The sequence below is a fragment of the Vigna radiata genome, unplaced genomic scaffold (assembly GCF_000741045.1).
Source record: "Vigna radiata var. radiata cultivar VC1973A unplaced genomic scaffold, Vradiata_ver6 scaffold_368, whole genome shotgun sequence".
NCBI lineage: Eukaryota > Viridiplantae > Streptophyta > Magnoliopsida > Fabales > Fabaceae > Vigna > Vigna radiata.
In genome coordinates, this window is record NW_014542357.1 from 20,771 (window position 1) to 38,721 (window position 17,951).

Consider the following 17,951-nt stretch of genomic DNA (forward strand, 5'->3'; position numbering starts at 1 on the left):
AGAAGCTCGGCGAGGGTGATGAGTATCCATGGGGCGGTTGGTGGTTGGTGGAGGAGGTGGGATATGCGGTAGTAACAGAGAGAAACGACGGCGAGTAGGTGGATGAGTATGTGAATTCTGGTGAGAAGCAACCATGACTGAACCGTTTCTACGTGGTATGTGTATCTTCCCATCTTTCTTTCCTTCTCACCACTCTTGTCAACTTTCCATGCTCCCACTCATTTTATATATATATATATATATATATATATATATATATATATATATATATTTTAGTCCATTGTGAATCCTATATACGTTAAAAAATGTTTTTCTAACCTTCTGTTAAGTTGTTTTGACGTGGGAGGTTTAAATTTGTATGCATGTGTTGTGTGGTTTAAATTTGGAGGGGAAGAAGAGGAAAATGTGTGTTTAAAAAGGCAATGTGTTTTTAGTCCACGAGTAGTAACGTGGATGCATGTAGGCATATTTATTAGATTCTGGCGTGGGACCTAAAACAATAAAAAAAGATTATTTTGAGTAGCATCTCGAGGGCCTCGTGTTGCGGTATTATTTAATTCCAAGTCAGTCATAAATGTGGATGCCACGTGGGTTTTTTTAATATATATTGGTTATCAATAAATATAAATATAATTTGAGGATGACGTTGACCTTGAGAGAACTATAATCCCACAGCAGCCATAGTGTTCCTCTTTTTTACATTCTCAGTTACATTTATCAACAACATATGTTTGATGTTTTTAATTAAGGCTAGGGATAATTAACTTAAATCCTCTAACAATAGTTTATCTATACTGTTTTATATTAAAAAAATTAAATTATTTATACTAAAATCTAATTATATATTTAGTAGTTGAGTTTAGAAAAACTCAACTGTTGTAAATTTCAGTATAGTTAACTATAACATCTCAATAAATCTATAATTAAAGTTAAGATTCATTCTAGGAGTTAGCATAAATAATAATAATAAAAAACATTGAGAAGTAAGCACAAAATAGAGGAGAAAATATGAAAGATCATATAGAATTAAAAACTGTACATTAAACAAGATGTTTGATTACAATTTAGACCAAACAGTCATAACAATAGTTCAAGACCGATCAGTACATCAAAAAGGAAACTAGACAGAACGGTGTTACAAAACACAAAATCGAACGGTTATATATATACAAGTTGAAAAAGAAACAAATATAAACTATGGATCGGACGGTCCTACACAGCTCTCAGGTTTAACATCTAGAGGCTGATCAGTCTGCAGTGCCTCTTCCAAGGAATCTTCAAGGTCACCCTCTGTTCACACCCAAAAGGATGATCATTGCAGTAAAGAAAATAACTGAACCGTTAAGACCGAACGACACATGGACAAGACAGGAAATAAGGGTAAGCTTATGTAAATTTAATTAATCATTTTCACATACATTTAAAACATACAATTAATTCACATACATCAAGATTCCAAGTAGGCTATCATAATCCAAGTATATCATTCAAAAAAATCAAACGGTAAACATCCACTTGACCGACCACTTTCAACACTATCCGAACGGTATGAACCATGTAGCTCGCCGCTCTTTGCACCCGGGTGGACCTGGCTAGGATACACTCAACAGACTGTCACTCAAGGTTAGTCCAATGGAACCACCTCGGTATAGAAATACCCTGAGGCTAAAGGACCTCCTGCCATTCTCACGCATGAGTTACCTTTCTCTACATGAGAAGGCGTAATCACGGAATATCAGGATAGAACGGAACCTGAGTCTGACCATAGTCATACTTTACCAATCAATTTCTAAATCATGAGATATTCCTCCTTGGAATACTCTTATATAATCATCATAAACCCTCATCATTCTCGTTTTATACTATCCAAATTCAATAATCTTATTCAGAAGGACTTCTTTCATATGATAACAATACAGTAATGAAATGACCGCACATAAAAGGATTCTAGCAAGGGACCAAACGATCAAAGATTAGGGAGAAAGACTTGATTATCAGAAGATCAAATAATATACCTAACTCATGAGGATGAACGAACGATCAACAACATAATTAACCTCTGTCAGGAGAATCGAATATCAATAATTTAACCTTTAGTCGAAAGCTTTTGAAATCAAAAGGAGTTCTCTTCAATAAAGTGAGTGTCAGTACAAGACCGAACACTCTTTGGGAAATCAAGTGTCAGTATAAGACCGAGCACTTTTCCAAGGAATTAATATAATAAACTGAATACTTTAAAAATCAGGTGCTGGTATAAGACCGAGCACTTCCCAAGGCCAAGCACTCTTCAAGACCGAGCACTCTACCATGAACATCATATGTGTAAGATGGAACGTTATTCTAAGGATTTACAATCAATATGAGATCGAGTACTCAGTCTATGACCGAGTACGTCAAGGGCCGAACACTCAGTATAAGACCGAACGCTCTTAAATAAGTGATTTATTCTGAATGACTAACTAGACAGGGCATCTGAGTTTCAATCACAAATTATACAATACCGATCGGTCTTCAACTGATTTCTACAAAGGAATACAATCCAGACCGATCATTTTAGGGGAAACCGAACGATCCTAATGACCCTCGGCTACAGATTCAACATTTTACTAAGTTACATAACTCTATGGATAATTTCATACCAACATCAAACATGCATTTCTCAACAGCAAGATCATACAATCGTGTTTAATTTCAAATCATACAATCACCAATCTATAAAATCATGCATACAAAATCTTCATAATTAAATTTATAAGCCTTTCTTACCTCTAATTCCAGGTAGTTCTTCTAAGTTCTTTAAGTAGTCACTCCTAAGGCTTCAATAGTCCAAAGTGCTCCAAACCAGATTTTGATCGGTGCAATTGGAAGGTCTTGACGCCGGGAAGATTTAATCTAAAAGGAGTAAGGTGATCGGAGGTGGGGAAAGGTGAGTAAATTTAGAGAGAAGTTGGAGGTTCTAGAGAGAAGGGGGAGAAAATGGGATTTCTAGAGGTTGAAGACGAAGTGTTTGCATGCAGAAAGTGACATCAGTTTTCAAAAATGAACTTTAAATACTTTCTCAATTAAAACTGCTTGGTCCATTCTCTGCACACCACATATCTTCTATTATCTAGAAGCTCTCATCCCCTCTGTTGTCACACGTTCACCGAAGACGGAGAATTAATTGCAGTTATCATCTTGTCTTTTATTCACATGGGGAAACTCAAGAGACATGTCATCTCTCCTCCACTAAAGAGGAAAAATAATTGGGGTGTAACATTAACTATTTTGAAATATATTTTTATTTGTGTTTAGTAATATTTTCCATCAAAATTCAAGAGAACTCGCTGTTTTTGCTTTTTTTTTTTTTTTTTACTGTTATGCTTTGCTTACGATACGGTTTTGGTTTGTGCCACTAATTATTTATTTTTCTGCATGAATATTTACTTAATAGCATGAATAAAAATAATTTTAGAATATTCATAGCTTTTATATTAAACTGGGATAAGTGTAAAAATAAAAATATTTGAAGTCACGCTAAAAACAAACATATTTTTAAGAGACAGAATTTAGTCTATATAAACCATATGCTTGAACCTGCATTTGGGTTAAGTCCTTAATGGTCACCACCTCCGTCTTCAGATCCCCCTATGAACCCCACGAACGCTGCGCCACCGATCAAGCAAAGGCTTGCAACCACTTCACCTCCCTCACATTGGGCTTTCAATCCTTCTTCAGATTCACGAATCATAAAACCAAAGGCTGGCCATCACCGTTGGCATCGTAATGCTCTTTCTCATCCACCATTCTTCAACTTCATTCCTTTCTCCTTCTTAATTGGCATGAACGAATTCTGAAATGTTGTTGAGCGAACGAATTTGGAAATCCTGTTTGTGTTAAGTGTGCGATGTGTGGATCAGATTCTAAAATCCGATTAACCGTTGAATCAGATTTGGAAATCCAGTTTAGTGCCAAGAGTTTATTAGATTTTGAAATCCGGTTGTGTAGACATCAAATTGTGAAATTTGACTTTTGTGAGTTTTCCCCAATTATATTTGTGTATAGCAGATTTCAAAATCCAGTTACATAAAATAAAATTATGTATTCACCATATTTTGAAATCCGATTTTATTAACAAATTTCAAAATCTGATTACAAAAAGTTACGTGGGTGGTTATCGAATTTCAAAATTCTATTTTATTTATTTATGTACAAGATGATTTTGAAATAATATTTTTTAATTATTTAATATATGATTTACTTTAGTGGCAAAATGGGAAGGGCAGCTAAAGTTGAGGGGTGCAAGAAGAAAAAAAAAAGCCCTTTACAAACAACATAAGCAGTTTTTATTCGAATGTTTGATTTTGTTAGTGATAATTGAGTTTTATGAGTTTTAAAATGAGTGAAAGAGGAAGTGGGTGGGTCCATGCATGCATAGTGAGGTGAGAAGAAACAAAAGATGGATAGCGATTGGCACCAATTTGGGTTTGGGTTTGAGAAGAAACATTGACAATTTTATTCACAACCCTCTTCCTTGGTCGGTTCATTTCTGCACCTAATATCATTATCATTATGCCACTAAATCACTCCCTACACCTTCCATTATTTCCACCACCCACACTTCAATTTCCCACTATATTTAACATTATCAAAAATCCCTCATGGAACCCTTTTTAGAGTACCTTACTTTCCTTCTAAATTCAATTATCAACTAATAATTTGATTAAGCACTTTTAAGACTTTTATAATTAAGGTATGTATATGTATTATATATCTTACATTGATTTTAGTCTTTAAGAAATTTTTACATTCACATCCACCTTCCTAACAAAAGGAAAGAAGATTGCATCTTATTCATGTCTTAGATAATTGGAACAAGTAGTAGAAGATCTATAAGGTATTGGACTGAGTTTGTATATTACACAACATAATCTCTCAATATTGTTATTTTAAAAAATTAATATCAAAATTAAAATATTAGAATAATAATATCTTTGTCATAAAATGGAGAAACCAACAACTCACGTTAGAGAGACAACTAAACACCAAACAGTTTATATTTTGCCTAAAGTGGGTGAAGTCATACAGGAAGAAGAGAGAAACATTTGAGGAAACAACCTTTTTTATATTATAAAATCTCATATATATTATTTCTTTGACCATTCATGTAATATACTATTTTCAAGAAACTATTTTTTCATGTATTACATTTTATGTCAAGGTTTAGTACAGAGCATATAAATGGCGTTGAGTTATTTTTAGATTTTGCTTACAGTAGAGGAAGAGCTCAAGACATGAGATTTTTATGTCATGTGCTAAATGTAAAAATTGTATATAGACAAGACGACACGTGCTATATGACTATTTGATAGCCACGAGAATTTTAAAAGGGTGTTTTAACAAAAAAGAAAGACTATGATTACTTATTTAGGTTTTAATTATAAAACTTTCATGCATATCCAAAATATTGCATGTTATTTTGGAAAGAGAATGAGAATATAGTAGTTCTTTTACACGATATGTAAGTTGTTATGAATTTACCATATTCATTATTCTTGAGTTCGCTTATAAATCCAAGATTTGGATTGGATCATATATTACTCTCTAGTATAAGATATACTTGAAACAAGTTTTGTAGAAGCTGTTAATTAAATTCTTGCTTCCTATATCCTTGATGTATAAATCCATATCCTTGATGCATAAATTCATGTGTGATCTATATAGATATTATATGCCAGATTTTGGTAAATGTGAACTATAGTTTGATTAATTAAAATATGTTTTTTTATGAACAATTTATGTTGAAAGATTGATTTCAACAGTTTACTCTTGCATGTTTTATTTTATTTTTGTGAACTACAATGACTATATTATGTATATGAGCATATATATGTATAAATATAAGAAAAACATGGAAGTAAATAGAGTTTTTCTTTTATTTTAATTATCCTTGCATAAACTTCTTTATATATATTGTTCTCGTAGAATCGAGATATATCCTAAGATGATCCTTTGAAAAGCTTTCCTAAATGTCTTTTTTTTTATTTAAGATATACTCATTTGTTAATAAGTATAATTTTTTACATTATCTCTTGTCGATGTGGGATTTTCAACACTGCTTTCATACTGAGGCATATGCATATCAAATATGAGACTAGATATTAATGGATAGTCCAATAGCAACCGATAAAAAATGGAACAATAGACTTAATAAACAAAAAATTTCACTAAGATACGCTCTAATTCATGGCTCTAATATTATGTTAAAAAGTAGACTTTTTGGTCTTATCCTCTAGTCGATGTGAGACTTCCAACATCTTTTCAAAACTGCGAGATGTACCAAATAGGCAGAATGAGATGTACCAAGCAAATATGTCTCCAACATCTAGGTAGGGGTGGTGGCTGCAAAGGCAATGTGACACCTAACAGATATGTTTGTACCATAATATTAAATGTTAAAACGAATGTGTAATAATTACCTCATCTCATGAACAATGTTATTTAAAGTGGTTTCATGGGTTTTACTAACATCACAATCTAGTAGATTTAGGCTACAAACTAAATTATTACAATTTAGATATTAAGTCAATCACATAAGTATATAATATACATTTATAGTCCTCTTAAAATTCAAGAAAATTCTTTAAAATATATATAAAGTTTTTCGACATACTATATATATATATATATATATATATATATATATATATATATATATATATATATATATATATATACTATACTATAACAATTCATTATCAATCTCACTGTTTCTCAACCATTCTCCATTACGCTATAATCATCGCAGACGGATAAACCACAAACAAACACAAAAGACAAGGTAAGTTAGCGATAATTTAAAACCTATAAGCTTTAAATATAAAAATATATATATATATACTAGCAAATTAAAATTAATTACATAGCTTCTCAATCATATAATCAACATCAAACACCAATGCTAATATAATACAAAACATATACTGATAACCATTAACAAGATCTTTAGAAGACTAGTGTATTGACTAACACGAAGGCTAATGTATTGACTAACACCGTAAGATTTTGCACCTATCATTGGTCACCACTCTTGGTTCCTTAGAGTTATAATTATAACATGTTTAAGATTTTCTCGATCCATAAAGTACGAAAGGGTAAATTTTATGCCTAAGGACTTTGAGTACGGTTGACATTCTAGATAATTAAGAACCTCTCTCGACTCTCACAAGTAGTTCTTTTAATCTACATGATTCTAAGTACTAGTAGAGTTAATATAATCTACATACAGTCCTTATAGTCAACACATCTCACACAAATCATACTTGTTAGCATTTCCTCCCTAAAAATAACTACCTCGTCACTCCTTTCATACATCATCTAGTTTAAATACAAGTTATTATCATTACATCAATCACGTTACATCAATCATAGTCATAAGAACAAAATAATAGAAACACAATATATTATACATAGCTCATTCATCATACTCCTATAAGTCTTAAATCATCACCATGGAATACATATGTATTTTACTTAATCCAAACACATCTCATTACATTTATCACCTATTATTTATTTAATACTTCATCATTTATACTCTATTGCATTAGCATAATTTTAAAATACAATATTTCCACAATTACATCAAAACAGTAAAAACATTTCTCTAACCACAAACCTTTAATCAAAGATCCTAATGTTTGAAATAAAGATTCATATTTGTAGCACTAGTTTTCATAATTTTAGTTTGATCCAATAGTTAATGAAGCTAGAATCCCACGTTTCTAAAGATTGTCGAAGACCATAAACAAGGTGATGCCCAACGCCATATACCTATAACTCCCAACACTAAATATCCTAATACTCCTTGGACTTTAAAACGTAAGTTATGCCTAACGGTCTCTTGGTGGCGACCAATGCAAACAAGTCAATGAGTTCATTGTCTAATTGGCGCCTAACAACACTATAGGGACGTTTAACACAACACCAAAAGTTAGAAATTTCTCTATGAGTTTTAATTGATCAATTTGACTCTTCCTAAGTTATTAACCACATAATATACATTATAAGATTTCAAAATAACTTATCATTAACTCAAGAAGCACCAATTTGATCAATTGAATGTCTCATAGAGACATTTCTCACTTATAGAAAAAAAAACAACATAATAGAAGCCTTTCCATTACACAATTGCAATTGATAACCTATAATACCAATTGTTCATCTCATATAATTAATTGTGATCCATTTCTAGTTATTTTTAACTCAATATTGTATCAACAATTCCAATAAATTACATTACCAAAGTGATATACCAGGCTATCACATATACCAAGCCTAGAATTCATCAATCAATTTATCAATCAAATGTCACATGCCCACTTAAAATAAAAATTCTAGTTCAATCAAGTCAGAGAATGATTTCACCATTATCATTAATGCAATCAAATTCAATTTCCTAACTCAAGTATCAATTCAATCAATTACTTGAAGCATGTATAAATACCATTTTAAAACAAATTCACCCACTAATTTCATTATCATTCATCATCATACATATCACAATTTATTAATCCTTAATAAGAATTAATTTTAAAATTAGCTCATCTTACATGGATAAAGGTTTCTAGAATCAAAAGGTGCTCACGCAACAGATTGTTCTACCTGCACATAGAAAATGTTGGTCAACGATCATAACACATCCTAACAACCCTAACCGAACAAAGATTCATCTTAAACCCTTAAGCATCACATGCTAGTCCAAAATACTCAATATGCAACAATTTCTTAAAAGACCAAAATGAATGGCAAAAGATGAACTTATATGATCAAGATTATGATTGGGTAAGATCGTAAACTCGAAGTTAAGAATCTTATGCTATACTCTATCTTCAAACAGATGAAGAATAGAACCAAAGATCTAAAAAGAATGCAAATAAATAGTTCAGAAAAAGATTTTAAAGAAACTATGATTCTTATGAAATCAAACTCGATTAATAAAAAATCTAATTATAGTTACTTTTTTTATGAATAAAATAATCGAATGCTATATATATATATATATATATATATTATTTATATATTAATTATTTTAAAATACATAACCTTATCTTAAGTAAAACTCGTATAAGGGGATTGTAGATAAATATAATAGTCTTATTTTTAAGTCAATATATGATTTATACTTGGAGACAATTATTCAAAATACATTTACTTTGTAAAAATAAAAAATGTGATATTTGAAAAAAACAAAGATAAAAAATAAAACAATAAAAGTCTACATAAAAAAATCATATTTTATATCAAAAGACAACAAGTTTTAAACTTTTGGAAACGTTTACTAAAACTTGTAGCCGGTAAGTTGGGCGCCGTTGTTCAATTAAGTAAGTTTTAAAGATCTATTTTATTTTCTAAAAATGCAATTTATTCCAGATTATTTTAGAATTATTTTATTTGGTTTTAAAGATCTTTTTAAGTGCCTAATAGTTATCATTGTCAGTATAAACTCTGTTATCAATTAATTACAATAAGCTACGGCTGACATGAATAGTAAAGTTGAAATAATTATTATTATTATTATTATTATAAAATTCAACTAATACATTATTATCTCTTTGGCTGAGGGACCTAAAACCCAAGTTTTACAACACCATCATGGTTTCACAGGAAAAGAATTTAAAAAAAAATAAAATTATTGGTGAATGCGAGTTAGTAAAAAATTGATGCAAAGAAATAATATTAATTGTTTTTAATAGTTAATAAAAATAAATAAATAAATAAACATTTCATATTGATAAAAGAAAAATTAGCTACACATAATAGTTTGTAAACATGTGTCTTGATATGGATTGATACCCTTATATAATTATCTATTTGTCTTCTTTTGCCTATAAGAAGAAAAAACAAAAAAATGGGATTTCAAAATTAATACAGAGGGGAATGCCAACTTTATTAGTAATATGCATTGGTTTCATATTGAATGTATGAAATGAATAAATAAAATAATAATAATAATAATAATAATAATAATAATAATAATAATAATAAATTTACATCCTTTTTTGCACTTTTTTTTCTTGTAAATATTATCCATTTTTTCTAACTTATTTATATATAGAATCAATTTTTATATATATAGCTAATTAATTATTCTTAAAAATCAAAAGCAGACTTATTACTTGAAATTTGTTTTTCTATAGCGAATTAATATTTTATAGAATTGATAATGCCTGTTCTTAATTTTTTTTAATTCTTCATTTTTAATTGAATATAACTGTGATTCCTACATTTCTTTTATGCAATTTGATATTTTAAGTTTTACTTTTTTTCATAGTTTTATTCAATTTTCGTCATTATTGAACCAGTCTCAAATTATATTTAGTATTAACAACTCCCGCAATTATATATTATCATTTTCAATCTTAAAAGAAAAACTATAACTATCATATTTTTTCGTCTCTATGATGTCTAAAAGATAAAAAAAAATTACAAGGAAATGAACTAAAGATTGAATCAAATTACGAACACTCTAGATCATCAATTTTGTAAAAGAAAAAGTCCGTAAGCCAAAATTATAAACAGTTAAAATTAATAAAAAAAATAATAAAAATTAAATTTTAAAAAAATAAAATTACAAATTATCTTTAAAATTATTAAGTTTAACTTAACTTCACAAAATCCAACTTTATATTATAAAATGTCTTATATGCAGTCATGGAAACTTGAACGTTTATATTACGTTGTAAAATTTGAAATTAACCCTGGAAGTTGTATCATATTCCGAACATTTGGCATCTATACAATTTATTAGAGTGAAAACGATAGATTCTCTAGATCCGGGCCTGTTAGTTGTCAAACCTAGAAAACTTTTAATAGAACATTTCCGATATTATATATTAGGTAAAAAATAATCTCCGTTTAAAATAAAATAATGTTAATATTTAAAAATAATATTATTACATCATAAAAGAATTAGGTTTTACTAGATTTGATTTGATTTAAACAGGAGAGAGATATCTGAAATTTGAATGGTAATTAATTAAAATGTAGATAGTGGGAGGGGGATTTTACTGAATGGCCCCTAAGTAAATTTTAGTACGTCATTTACTTAGAGATGAATTGAAAAATGAAAATGGAAAAGCAAAAGAAAAGTTGCTGTTTATGGTGGTAATTTGCACCTGGAAAGATGCATTGTTTAGCTAAAACATCGATGTCGAGTGCATGGTTTAGGCAAAAAACCATTCCAGCTTAGCTGGTCCTTTTTCCTTCTTCACACCTTCTCTCTTTCTCTCTCTCTTTCACTCCTTTCAAAGATACACAAACAAAGAAAGGGCTATAAATAGGAGGGATGGAAGTGGAACAAAGTCTATAGTGCAGTTTGATTTCTTTGGGATTACAAATTTTTCCGAAAGCTGAACTTGCCGGACTCAGACACAGGTTAGCCACCTCTCTACTTTTTTTTTTTTACATTCTGTTCTTCATATTATAACCCTTCATCCATCTCATCAAACCTTATCACCTCTCTTTCCTTCATCATCTTCTTTCCATATATATATTTCTCATCAACTTTGTTTTTCTTACACTGCATCCATTATGCTTTCTTTCCATCACTTTTATAAACAAAAGGGTCTTTCTTTCTTCCAAGTTGAGAAGATCAACTTCACAAATCACAAGGGTTTCTTTCTTCTCCTGGAGGGAGTGGGTGGATTTTGTTGTTTTTCATATATAGGCAAAGAAAGAGAGGAACCAGCCACTGACACATACATAGATACATACAAACAAAAACACTGATGAAGGAAAAGTGTTATAACTTAACCTGCCCTTTCATAAAAGGGGCTACAACTGCACCGTCTCCAAATCTTGTTCATTATCTTAGATCTTGCTCATCATTTTCATCTCAAACTAAAACAATAGATATATGATGTTTCTCTACCCTATTTAGCTACATGCCTATTATATACATACCACACAACTTCTCTCGTATATCATATGCACATTCTTTAATTTTCAAGTAAGATCTAACATGGATTTCATCAGATCTAGTTTTTGTTTGAAATTGTATCTATATATATATACATGTCATGGTATGTTTATGCATTGAACTTTATTGTTTCCTTTACTTTGTTTTTTGAAGGAAGAGTTGAAGAATATGGGGAGGGGAAAGATTGAAATCAAAAGGATTGAGAACACCACAAATCGGCAGGTAACGTTCTGCAAGAGAAGAAACGGGCTTTTGAAGAAAGCTTATGAGTTATCAGTGCTGTGCGATGCAGAAGTTGCTCTCATTGTCTTCTCCAGCCGTGGGAGACTCTATGAGTATTCAAACAACAAGTCAGTGTAGTACCTTCCATTTTTCTCTTCATTTTTCTTTTATACACACACATATTTCCATCACTCTTCCATACTCTTACTAAAATGCTTTATTAATCATTACATTACAATAAGTTCCATTATTATTGTCAGACTGCGTAGATCTGCGAAATTAAAATCTGAGACAGTGAAACAATCACACCCCTATATATATATATATATATATATATATATATATATATATATATATATTTATATAACGTTTTTTTAATATAGGAAAAATAAATAAAACTTTAAATTAGTGTTCCATCTTCCACCCGTAATTGGAAGCAGTTATTTAGGTCCAGGAACTTAATTAGGGTTTATGCTAACTGGTGGTTAAGGATTAAACGTATTTAATATTCTGTTTAAGTTCCTTAACTAATGCATTAAAAGCACTCATTACTAAATTCCAAGGACTTAATTATAAGCTTAACTTATCTTTTAGTATCATAATTGGAAGCTACTAATTTTGTAACCTTATTCCATTTGGCTAATGTTCATTTTCAGGCAATACTTCTTCCAAATTCTAGTTCCCTTTTACTGAATCAATTTTATTTATTAACCAATAAATATTATGGTATGCTTTACTTATTTACCTCTTACCGTTTAGAATACATATACATAAATAAAGTTATATATAGGAGTGAGTGACCCTTTATCAAAAAAAATTTTAAAAAATAGTCAAGACTACTTTTTTTTTTCTTTAAGAAAAAATAACTGGAAATATTATATTAAAATCATTATTTTCAAATATATAGATGAGTTCGTTTTGTGATGGGTGTAATTATTTGCAATCAAAAAATTATTAGAAAGATTTTGTTTTGGCAATGAAGAAAAAGAACATTCTAAAACAATGAACATATTCTTACAAATTTGATCAAATCGAAACTGTGAACATATGCTTTATTTAAATTAGAACAAATGGTTATTAAAGGCTTTGATTGGAAGCAGCTCACAGAATTAATTAATCCAGCACATTAATATTGTTTGTAAAAGTCTGAAATGAAGAAAGAAATTGAAGAGCGTAATGGTTATCGACCATGTGTAGTATAGTGATGATTTAATGATAAGGTGGACCTGCAACTTCAGTAACTTAACCAAAGACTCAGAGCAGACCTTGTAACGGTACACTTACTTTTGTTATATATCTTCTCGTACTTACGGATATATCATAACTTGTCTTTTCTCCTTCTCTGTTCATGTTGAAGTGACAGAGAGTGATGATTTCAGTTGTATTGTACCCCTTAGTTAGGGTTTCTTATAGCTTTTTCCCTTTGCATGAAAACAGTGAAACACTGTACTTTGTAGGATTTCCAATAACATTGTTTACAGCGTATACTACACACACCATACTGTGGCCAAACATTTAATTGCATATCACATATTTCAAACCATTACTATACGAATTTATGTTTCATGCACCATATTAATTAACTATTTGGTTTTTAAAACTGATTAGTTGCTGTAACTTTACCATCCGTAACAATTAATGTTGATGATGATATATAATGGCTGTGACCATTATATTATATGTATAATTGGACTCACCTACTATGCTGGCCAACAAAATTGTAAGACACACTGATCAGTTTGTATCAGTGAGTCAGACCCAATGAGCCAACCTCTGCTTCACAATGCCTCTTCTATTTCTTTCCTTTTAAGTGATACCACATGAGAATCTGTGCATGCATGCATGCATGCATGTCTATTATACATGCATAGAGAGAGAAAAGTGAATGAAAAAGTTTCGGTCAATAAATCACTTGCACTCCCTTCAAATTTCTCTGATATCCATTTTGCTTCCTCCAACTTCTTTGCCTTCTTCAGTGAAAACAACTCACTTTTTTCTCTTCTCTTTTCATCCACACTCTCTGTCCATTCAGATATTTTCTACCTTTTACTTTCACTCTCGCTCATCTGGTTAAATTCTGAATGCAAGAAAAGAAAAAGCGAGTTTCATCTGCACTTGATTGTACGTTTATCCCCTACAAGTTATTTTTCATTTCAAAATTCCACGTTTCTTTTCAAAGATATAATTAAGTAAACAAGTTACAGCTTAAGATATTGATATTTAGTTAGTAAATTATAGTTTAGTTATTATGATTCTTACGCATATCATAGCTTAAAAATACAATAACAAACAATGAAGTCACTTCCCGTTAGGGTGAGACATTACTGTGTACGGATGAAGCGAAATTGCAACAAAAGGAACATATCAGAAAAGAAAAAAGAGAAAAACACTGATCAAGTGGAGCGTGACCATTCCACTTACATTAGAGGTGGTATTCAAATTAGAGAAGAACAACTATGTTTTCAAAACACTAATTATGTATGCTTGTTTTCGGCTCCAACACGAAATCCTTTACATGAGTCACTGAAGAGATAATGGCCACAATAACACACCACCATTGTGTCTATGCCCATCTTTAAGTTTTGCTAGGGTTTATATATAACATTGTGAAATGGAATTTTAAGTCCTTAAAATTATAGTGACATATGTAAGTATTGTTTTAAAGTTAACGTATTCATAACTTATTATTATGAAAGATGTGACTTGCTACTGCCTTTTTTCAGACTGATATATTTTTAACTTATATTGTTCATAATTAAATTTTAGCATGTACTTATCACCAACTATGTGATTATAAGTGAATGAGCAAATCATGTCTAAAAATATCTGAAATCCAATCCCTAGAGGGACTACTGATGAAGTGAAAATAAGAATGACAAGAATTTGCAAAAGCACTCTCAACAAAAATAGTACATGATTTTTTTCGTTATTTTGGCGTTTGGGATTGCAGCATTAGATCAACAATTGAGAGATACAAAAAGGCATGTTCAGATCATTCGAGTACCAGCACTACCACTGAAATCAATGCTCAGGTAATTTCACGCACTGTTCATATGACTACATGTTAATGAAGTTTAATTAGTTTAGGCTTGTTTGGAAGAAACCTTTATCTGTCAATATAACTATCTTTCAATCTATCTATAAAAGTTCATTTTAATTTCTTTCTTATTTTTCTATTCTTTTTATTAAAGTGCTTATTGTTCAGAGTAAAAATTCATTCAGCTTCATGAAGTCAACTACTGTTCTGAAGCAAGCTAGTGATGAGAAATTAACTTAGAAAGGAGTTTGGCTTAGTTTAGTTTAATGTTGGGATTAAGGTAACTAATCTATTGAATTACTTAATGTCTTCTTTGTCATTGTAAAACAGTATTATCAACAAGAATCCGCAAAGCTGAGACAGCAAATACAGATGCTGCAAAATTCAAACAGGTGATTTTTTATTATTACCATGTTGTTTGTTCCTCTTAAATTCTTCTTAGAAAAACTAATGGATTATGAATTTTGCAGGCACTTGATGGGTGATGCTTTAAGCACACTGACTGTGAAGGAACTTAAACAATTGGAGAATAGACTTGAAAGAGGAATCACTAGAATCAGATCTAAGAAAGTAAGATTATTGATGAACTAAATCTTATTTTTCCTCTAGAAATATTATTGTTTTGTTTCTTTAAATTCTGTTATCTAAAGAGTTTTATAACATCCAGATAAATAAAAGTAAACTGCATAAACATATAAACTCGCCTTTTTTGCAATTTTCCTTTCTTGCATCATAGTGGTTATTATGCATACAGTGATTGAATCTCTTGTCTATTTGCTAATGATGTCTTGGTACGTTTTTTTCCTTTTTCTCTAACTACACAGCATGAGATGCTACTGGCAGAAATCGAATACTTTCAGAAAAGGGTAATTGATCATGAACTAATTTCTCAACCTTTATTTGCCAAAATTTGTAGCTATTATTTTCATTTATCTGACTGGTAACTGATAGCATGCATTATTATCGATTAGGAGATTGAACTGGAAAATGAAAATCTTTGTCTTCGGACTAAGGTAAGTGAAGTTGATAGAATTTGCTTTTCCTTTTTCCTCTGGGTCTTAATGAAAGAGATGAAAATATTCTGACAAAAAAAGAATATAAAAAATTTATAGATAACTGACGTTGAGAGGATTCAGCAAGTAAACATGGTTTCTGGACCAGAGCTGAATGCTATTCAGGCATTAGCTTCTCGTAACTTCTTCAATCCAAACATGATGGAGGGTGGATCTGTTTACCCTCAGTCAGATAAGAAGATTCTTCATCTTGGGTATGCTCCTATTATCATTTTCTACATTTCATATGCATCATTACTCCATAATCATTATACTTGAATAATGATGCTTTGTTGTTTTGGTGAATGCAGGTGATGAATATGTAATAATATTAGCCAACTACCTATCCAATTAGCCAGCGGCTAAATGCATTATTACTACTCTTTCGATTGCTCATTAGACCAAGTCATCTCTTACGTCGTTAAATTCTCTTTTTCAATATATATATATATATATATGCATCATGAATACTTATATTACTATATATATGTATTGATGATTCCATGATATGATAACAATTATGTTGCTAGAAAATAATTAAAACAATAGTTGTGTATGAAGACATTAAGCTATTATTATGGCATTTTATGATCGACTTTTTTTTTTCTCATAAGTGAATTTTATCAAGAAAAAAGTCATTTACATTTATGATATTCTTATTTTTTTAGTATTTAAAAAATATTCTAAAGTCTCAACGTGAGCTATCTACATATACACTTATACATGTATATATCAAGTGAAGGATTTCAAAATTAATAGTTGGAGGTTTTGTTGTCTGGGAGAAAGGGTGGCAACCATATTGGGTTTGTAGAGTATGTGAATCTTAGGGTTAGGTAAGTGGGTATGGATTGAATTGCAACTTTATTGAAAATTTTGGGTTTGGTGGGGTCACATGCTTCATTCAGTTTTACTCTGATTCATGTTCAGCAGCTTAGGTTGATAGGTGTAAGAACCAACTAAACTTTAATTGAAGCAAGAAAAAGAACAATTTAAAGTGTGAAAATGTTGATAGGAAGAAAGCCCATGCACGTATTAAGTCAAAAGAAAGACGATGTAGATTTGACTACAGATGAAATAAAAAGGAGGAACTGAAGGTGATGCCTAAATAGGTAAAAGTGAATGATAGTGATGCAAAATACATTCATATGATTGGTCTTGGTAATGAATGTTCACAAAAGAAGTAATGAACAGATTGATCTTGGTTGGGTGAAATTCTAATTTCACTTGAAGATAATCTTAAGTTCTTGAAAATAGTTTCATGAAAGGAGATAAAGGAGAGTATTTGAACATGTTATAAGAGAATTTGACTAATGGAGAGTTACATTTATAAAAACAGTAGTTAACATCCTGGATAGGGGATTGCATTAGATACTTATAAAGGTTAAACGACTTCCTGCTAATTCCACGATTGTTAGTGAGATATTGATGAAGTCAAGAAAACAATGCCTTAAACTAGTATTTGAGGTGAATTATGAAAAGGCCCACAAATCCATAAGTTGGACTTTTCTACTGTACATTACGAGAATATATATTGAGGTTTCTAGATAAATGGATTGAATGGTTAAGATCATGTCTTGTCTTTAGTTGTGTGTCGCTTCTAGTTAATGGAAGCTCTATTGAGGAGTTTGGAGCAGAAGAGGAATTCGGCAAGGTGATCCAATAAGATCATTCTTATTTATCA

The 17,951-nt window shown here is 30.5% G+C and overlaps 1 protein-coding gene across 3 annotated transcripts; it reads left to right on the top strand.

The window, feature by feature from the left end:
- Positions 1-11,309: 11,309 nt before the first annotated feature.
- Positions 11,310-16,687, top strand: LOC106779629 (agamous-like MADS-box protein AGL11). Of its 3 annotated transcripts, none has more exons than XM_022776646.1 (9): positions 11,310-11,415; positions 12,113-12,309; positions 15,132-15,213; positions 15,549-15,610; positions 15,689-15,788; positions 16,043-16,084; positions 16,190-16,231; positions 16,331-16,485; positions 16,582-16,687. In XM_022776646.1, exons 2-9 carry the CDS (start codon positions 12,128-12,130, stop codon positions 16,583-16,585), a joined length of 669 nt encoding a protein of 222 aa, XP_022632367.1. In that variant the 5' UTR covers positions 11,310-11,415; positions 12,113-12,127; the 3' UTR covers positions 16,586-16,687. The 3 variants fall into 3 exon arrangements, with proteins under 3 accessions (XP_022632367.1, XP_014523267.1, XP_022632368.1); XM_014667781.2 differs by having other exon boundaries at positions 11,312-11,415; positions 12,117-12,309; XM_022776647.1 differs by lacking the exon at positions 11,310-11,415 and adding an exon at positions 11,440-11,989.
- The last annotated feature ends 1,264 nt before the right edge of the window (positions 16,688-17,951 follow it).

Excerpts from the sequence above, each read along its gene's own strand:
- LOC106779629 (XM_022776646.1), top strand. The coding sequence starts at position 12,128 with ATGGGGAGGGGAAAGATTGAAATCAAAAGGATTGAGAACACCACAAAT. Across the intron at positions 16,085-16,189 it reads TCGAATACTTTCAGAAAAGG|GAGATTGAACTGGAAAATGA; the intron begins GTAATTGATCAT and ends ATTATCGATTAG. Across the intron at positions 16,232-16,330 it reads ATCTTTGTCTTCGGACTAAG|ATAACTGACGTTGAGAGGAT; the intron begins GTAAGTGAAGTT and ends AAAAATTTATAG.